Source organism: Priapulus caudatus, unplaced genomic scaffold (assembly GCF_000485595.1).
Source record: "Priapulus caudatus unplaced genomic scaffold, Priapulus_caudatus-5.0.1 Scaffold3637, whole genome shotgun sequence".
NCBI classification, from domain to species: Eukaryota; Metazoa; Priapulida; class Priapulimorpha; order Priapulimorphida; family Priapulidae; genus Priapulus; species Priapulus caudatus.
This window is the reverse complement of record NW_014580698.1, coordinates 1-7,590: the sequence shown is the minus strand read 5'-3', so window position 1 is coordinate 7,590 and position 7,590 is coordinate 1. Positions and strand designations below refer to the sequence as shown.

General features: G+C 49.0%; 1 protein-coding gene across 1 annotated transcript in view; it reads left to right on the top strand.

The window, feature by feature from the left end:
- Positions 1–775, top strand: part of LOC106819534 (four and a half LIM domains protein 2-like) — a 5,061-nt gene extending 4,286 nt beyond the window's left edge. Inside the window, 1 exon segment of the mRNA XM_014824152.1 lies at positions 474–775. Coding sequence (XP_014679638.1) covers positions 474–646 — 173 coding nt within the window. The 3' untranslated portion in view covers positions 647–775.
- The last annotated feature ends 6,815 nt before the right edge of the window (positions 776–7,590 follow it).

Sequence of the window (7,590 nt, the reverse complement as noted above, 5' to 3'; positions counted from 1 at the left end):
CTCCATCTCTACATCTCTACATCTCTCCATTGCTCCATCTCTACATCTCTACATCTCTACATCTCTACATCTCTACATCTCTACATCTCTACATCTCTACATCTCTCCATCTCTACATCTCTCCATCTCTACATCTCTACATCTCTACCATCTCTACATCTCTACATCTCTACATCTCTACATCTCTACATCTCTACATCTCTACATGTCTACATCTCTCCATCTCTCCATCTCTACATCTCTACATCTCTACATGTCTACATCTCTACATCTCTATATCTCGATATATCTTAGTAACATCTCTACACCTCTACATCTCTTAGTAACATCTCTACATCTCTTAGTAACATCTCTACATCTCTTAGTAACATCTCTACATCTCTACATCTCTTAGTAACATCTCTACATCTCTTAGTAACATCTCTACATCTCTATATCTCTACATCTGTATATCTCTCTCTCTCCATCGGCAGGCATGGGCGGCACCAAGTTCATCTCGTTCGAGGAGCGTCACTGGCACAACGAGTGCTTCCTGTGCGTCACCTGCAAGACTTCACTTGTCGGCAAGGGCTTCATCACCGACGGGCTGGACGTGCTGTGTCCAGACTGCGCCAAGACTAAGCTGCAGTCCCAGATACACGCCTAGGAGGAGGAGGAGGCAGAAGAAGAGGAGGAGGAGGAGGAGGAGGAGGATGAGGAGGTGGTAGTTTAGACGTGCTGTGTCCAGACTGCGCCAAGACTAAGCTGCAGTCCCAGATACACGCCTAGGAGGAGGAGGAGGCAGAAGAAGAAGAGGAGGAGGAAGAGGAGGAGGAGGAGGAGGCGGGGGTGGAAGATGAAGAGGTGGTGGAGGAGGAGGAGGAGAAGGAGGGGAGAATGTCCCACAAAAGTGGGGTAGTGGTGGAGGAATGGGTGTCGTTTCACCCGTGGGAGGAGCGAGTGGGTTCGTTTGCTCTGCTGGGAGGGGGGAGGAGGGGGTCGTTCCACGACGCCAGCAGGGAAAGGTGTAACAGGGTCGATCTAGGTGGGGTGAGGGGGAGGGATTGGCGGAGCAGGAGGGAATGGTGCAGGGGGAGGGAAGGGTGGGAGGGGTGGTGTTTCGAGGCAGCTGACAATGGGAAAGTGGGGTTTATTTGCGGGTGCTACGTTAGCGTAGGTAAGTCTCTTCAAGTGCGGGTGTGCCTCATGCGTTTGAAGCGTCCCCGATTCTACAATCGGGTCTTTTTCCATTAAAAAAGCCCCGCCTCTTCCGATTGGACGGCGCGGCAGCCATTTTTCAGGGCGACGCGTTCCGATTGGCCGCGGACGCCCATATATGCAAACCACTCGTGTTCCTGTAAGCTCGCTGGTTGGTCGTAGCAGAGGTTTTATTTTCGATGTAAGAGGGGCTGAGGGGTTGTGGGTGGGTCGCAATTCGAGCCTGGGTTCGGGTATAGGAGATAAATGTTACCTAGCGAGAAAGCTAGAGAGGGGTGGCAGAGAGAGAACGAGAGCGAGAGAGTGAGAGACAGGGGGAGAGAGAGCGAGAGAGAGAGAGAGGGAGAGAGAAACATGGGGAGAGAGAGGGAACGTGAGAGAGAGAGAGACAGAGAAAGAGAGAGAAAGAGCGAAAGAAACGGAAATAGTGGTACAAAGGTTGAGGGAAACACGTTTGGACTAATATATAGAGAAGGAATGACAGTGAAAAAGTGCAAGAGAAAGAGAGAGGTGGAGAGACAGGAGAGACGTGGGGGAGGGGGCAATAACAGACAGAGGGGAGGAAAGAGGAAAGGAGAGATGAGAGGAGAGCAGAGGCAAGAGGAGAAGGGAGGGAGATGAGAGAGGAGGGAGAGGAGAGAGGAGAGGAGAGGAGAGAGAAGAGGAAGAAGACGCAGGATGCTGCACATAAAACCTTCTCCTCGTTCGCTCGAGAAACTTTTTCGTTGTTGTTTTTTTTAATCGTCATTCACACTCTTTCTCAAGGTGCTATATTCTTAGACGGGCGCCGCGTCCCCGCTCGGCCTCGGAACTCCTCGCGCGGAGCAGGAACGCGGCGCCCGTCTCCGGTCTACTCTTCCCGTGCGCGCGGGGTGGTCGGTGGCGACCCCTGGCGGCGACCTCGCCGTCGGGTCGCAGAATCTCGCTGTCGTCGTCATTGTTGTTGTTTATTGTTGTTGTTGTTCTTCTAGCAGGCAGGCCGCCAGCGGCGCGCGGCGCGCCGACACCCGAATCGCTAACGACTCGGTCGCTCGCTTCCGATTGGTCGGTCGCGGACTCGTTAATTAACTCCCGTATATTAATTAGTTAGGACTCGATGACGCTTCCGAGCGCGCGGCGGCGCCGTCGCTTATTTTATATATATATATTATTCATTAGAGACACTGCGAGAGAGAGACACTACTATTACTCTACGTATCGGTATCCGTCAGGTTGTCAATACAAGATGGCCGCCGCTGCTTTAAATGTGAGCCGCGGCGGCGCGGCCGGGACCTCGCTAGGTGACGCCGCGGCGGCTCTCCTAATATGTATTGCTTGGACGCGCGCGCTGGAGCCATCGGCGCTGTCGTATGCAGCGACCGCTGTTTTGCGTGACCTCGGCGATGACCTTGACACGGGCGCGCGCCGGCACGACCTTGGCCGGCTCGACAGAGGTCGGCGTCGGCGCGAACGTGTCAAGGTCGTTCTGCAAGCGTCGCCGCTCGTGCGTGACCCCTGTCGAGGTCGCATGGTCGCGGTCGCCACCTGCGTGACCTTGACAGACGTCGCCGCTTGCGTGACCTTGACAGAGGTCGCCGCCTGCGTGACCTTGACAGAGGTCGCCGCTCGCGTGACCTTGACAGAGGTCGCCGCTCGCGTGACCTTGGCAGAGGTCACCGATCGCGCGTGACCTTGACAGAGGTCACCGATCATGCGTGACCCCTGTCAAGGTCACGCAGCAGAGGTCGCGCCGCTTGTCGGTCCTTTCGAACCCGTTTGCGGTTTTCTTCGAAAATTTAGTTGGTGAGTTTTGATGCTTGTATGCGTTTCTACAAAGTATAGAGTTGAATGCGGCGTCTGGAAGGAGGCGGTGGGGCGAGAATTAACAAACAACCGTTATTTACTATTATCGCGTATTTTCAAAGCCACGTGAATCTTACTCTATGCACGTTTGCTAGACGGGCGCCGGACTTCTAGGCCGCGCTCCGCTCCGGGTGCGCGGCGAGGAGTCGGCGCCCGTCTAGCGTCAAACAGATATGGTGTCCATCGGATATAGTGATTATTATGTAGAGCGAAATTGTTGTTATGTCGCGCCGTCAGGTGGCGCCACGTGTCTACGGGCGTGCGATTGACGCCCCCTGGTGTCGACGCGTGCGCCCGTCCAGCATGCAACAGCAGTGCTTCCCACCAGGTACCGCCACCGGCGTGGCCCTAGGTGGCAGCACAGGCGCCAGCGGCATCGGCAGGGCTTTCCGCGACGTGGAACGGCGGCGCCATCTGCCGGCGGGAGAGAGCCGGTCTTCGTTTAGCGTGGAACGGTTGCTGCGCTGCGCTCGCTTGGTAGATCGTGGCACCCTCTTGCGGCAATGTGGGGCCAGGACGGAGGTTGCGCGAGTGCGGCTGCTGTTGTGCGAGTGCGGCTGCTGTTGTGCGAGCGCGGCTGCTGTTGCGCGAGTGCGGCTGCTGTTGCGCGCTGATGCTGTCCACGCGCGTTTTCGCGAATAAGAACATTAAAGTCGATCTTTTTAAACAAGTACGGCATTCGCTTGTTTTTGTGATCTTCTCGTCCTCTTTTGCCAACATCGACTCTGATGATGATGATGATGATGATGACGATGACAACGACGATGATGATGACGATAATGCGCATACAGTCAAAGTGTTGAAGTAGACTACCAGAGCGTTGCTCTTACTTTCCGCTCTTACTCTCACACCCTCGTTTTTGCCGGACGCACGGACAGCCAAACAGACGGACGGACAGATATTTATATAGATATATATATATATATTTAAAGCATCCAATTTTAATGCATATACGCACGCATATATGCACATTTATTTACACGCATATTTAATACATATATATATACGCACGCATATTTAATTAATTGCGTGTAATGCACTCAATACAAACAATGCACAGCATATATACGCAGCAGAACACTTATAATGGATGATTGGACAAAATGTATTTGTGCAGGCAGCGTTGGTTTCGAATTTTGCCCAGGGGAGAGATAGTGATCCGCTAGGGGACGGCTCTGATTGGCTAATTTTGTCTCTTATTTATTTTATTTTTTCTTATTTTTGGCTGATTTTGTTTTATTTTAGAATTAGGATTAGGGTTAGGGTTAGGGTTAACTGATTTCTATATCCACAACTTATTTCTATATTCACTATCTCTCCCCTGAGACCTACTAGTTGGTTTCTGCTGTGGTTCACAATAGATATAGATATGATATATAGATGTTATATCTCTGGCCCGGGATCTCTGGGTTCTTGATACATTCACATTGCGTTGTCAACACTAACCACAGCCACAGCCACCGCAGCGCTAACCCAAGGAATTGTCTCGTCCGTAATGTACTATGTATGTGCGTGCGTGCGTGTATATGTTATAGTATTATATTATATATATATATATTATATATTATTTACCCGAAAAGAGAGAAAGAGAGAGGTCACATCGAGAGGAGAGATTCGCAGAGAGAGAGAAGGCGAAAGAGAAGATAACATAAAATTGAAGAGGAGATACGACGAACAAGAGAAACCAGAACAAGAAAAGAGAAGGGAGAGAGAGAAGAGTAGAGAGAGAGAGAGAGAGGAGAGAGAGACACAGAGAGAGATGAGAGATTAGTAGAGAGAGAGAGAGAGAGGAGGGAGAAAGAGAGAGCAGAGAGAGAGACAGACAGAGGAGAGACAGCAGAGAGAGACAGGGAGAGAGAACGAAGGGGTAAGAGCAAGGAGAAGAGAAGAGAGCACAGAGATGCAGAGAGAGGGAGACATAGAGAGAGAAGAGAGAGAGAGAGAGGAGAGAGAGGAGCAGAGGAGGGATAAAGGAGGAGAGAGAGGAGAGGGATAAAGGAGGAGATGAAGAGAGAAGAGAGGACAGTATCTAGAAGAGAGAGAGAGAGAGGACAGATTCTAGAGCAGAGAGAGAGAGAGAGAGAGAGAAGAGAGAGAGAGGAGAGGAGAGAGGAAGAGAGATGAGAGAGAGAGATGAGGGTGAGAGAGAGAGAGAGAGAGAGAGCGAGAGAGCGAGATAATAGAGAGAGAGAGAAAGAGAGAGGATAGAGAGAAAGAGAGAAAAGAGAGAGAGAGAGAGCGCCGAGAGAAATAGAGAGCGATTAGAGAGAGATAGAAAAGGAGGAGAGAGATGAGAGAGAGAGAGAGATAGAGAGAGGAGAGATAGAGAGAGAGCGCGCGATAGAAGAGAGCGTAGAGAGCGAGGGGAGGAGCGAGAGAAGAGAGAGAGAGAGAGATAGAGAGAGAGAGAGATAGAGAGAGAGAGAGATAGGGAGAGAGAGACGAAGAGCCGAGAGAGAGAGCGAGAGAGAGAGAGAGAGAGAGAGAGAGATAGATCTATAGAGAAAAAAGAGAGAGAGATGGAGGAGAGGAGAGAGAGAGGATAGAGATAGCAGATAGAGAGAGAGAGCCGCAGAGCGACGAGCGAGAGCGAGAGAGAGAAGCAGAGAGAGAGAGAGAGGAGAGAGAGAGAGAGATACGCAGTGAGAGACAGAGAGAGAGAGATGGAAGCAGAGAGAGAGGAGAGAGGAGAGAGAGAGGAGAGAGAGAGAAGAGCGCGAGAGAGTGAGCGCGAAGAGAGAGAGAAATAAACAGAGAGAGAGAGACGAGGGAGAGAGAGAGAGAGAGAGAGAGAGAGAGAGAGAGACAGGCGAGAGAGAGATAGAGAAAGAGAGAGAGGGAGAGAGAGAGAGAGAGAGGGAGCGATAGAGAGACCAGAGAGAGGGGAGAAGAGAGATGAGAGAGATGTAGACGAGAGAGAGAAAGAGAGAAGAGAGAGAGAGAGGGAAAGAGAAATAGGAGGAGAGGGAGCAATGGCCTAGGAAACAGCTACAGACAGACAGACAGAGGGAGAGAGACAGAGAGAGAGGGAGTAGGGAGAGAGAGGAGAGAGCGGGGGAGCAGAGAGAGAGAGAGAGGAGGAGAGAGAGAGAATAGAGAGACAGAGAGAGAGAGAGAGAAGATGAGAGAGAGCAGAGAAGACGAGAGAGATTAGAGAGAGAGTAAGAACGATATAGAGTCATTGTGAGCGTCCGTGATGTTACACCATGTTTCTCCCCCCTCCTTGAAATCCTGGATCGCCACTGCCCCCCCCCCTAGAATTTGTTCAGCCTACGGCCTGCTAGCGTTAGTGACAAACTGCCCATTCTAGGTTCGGATTCCCCGTAAATTCGTTGCTTTTTAAGCTTGTTGCATAGCATAGTGGTTATGGTTGCTAGATTTCCATCTTGCAACCTGGTTCGAATCCGAGTAATTTATTTGCTAAAATATTTTCTAATTTGTGTAAAGGTAAACGTATTGCAGACATCTAAGCGAGCCTTCTTAAGCTTGAGTGTATAGCATAGTGGTTTAATCGCTGTGTGCAGCAAGCTATGAGGCCGTGGTTCGAATCCCTGTGATTTCTTTGCTAAAATATTTTCTAATCTGTGTAAAGGTAAACGTATTGCAGACATCTAAGCGAGGCTTCTTAAGCTTGACTATATAGCATAGTGGTTTAATCGCTGTGTGCAGCAAGCTATTAGGCCGTGGTTCGAGTCCCCGTAATTTCTTTGCTAAAATATTGTCTAAGTTGCCATTTATCCAGTATATAAGGAACATGACGTTTTTCTATATTGGGGGCGCCCGTTAGCCCAATGGTGAGTACGTTAGTTAGCCAAATGGTTTCATTCCATAAAGAGGGTGTTCGAATCCCACCACGGCAAAGTAGTGTCCTAGCACTTTACCTTTTACTGAAAACTACGACGATTTGGAAATGAATATTGTGTTGCAGCTTTCAAATATTTAACATCATATAAATAAAAAACCATCTCAAATTTAGTTAACGTTGATTTATTATAATCCATATCATCAACGCGCATGAAACTGCGCATGCTCGTGGACTTACTTTCTCTATAAGGACTACGGACTATACTTATATATATAGAGATAGATAGATATAGATACATACATACATAGATACAAAGATATATTTATTTATTTATTTATAGCTATCTATCTAGCTAGCTATCGAGCTATCTATCTATCCTATGTGTTACCTCAATATTATAAATATACGTACAAGTAAAACGCGAGATTGCACGATTCCACGTACACCGGACATAGTACCGTACCGTACTGTACACCAAACACAAAATACTTAGAAAGAGAATACTGTTCTAAAAATGGCTTGGTTAATAGTTGGACGGTACCCAACATTATACCGGTGCAAAGACTCAGTATACGTCTACCAGAACATGTGAAAATCAGATAGAATATCGACATAAAATAGTGTAGGGTAACGGGAGACTATATCCTGTATCCCTGCAGCCAGAACCGTACGCGTTATTTTAAATTACACTCACCAAAATCGCATCTATCTATCTATCTATCTATCTGTCTATCTATCTATCTATT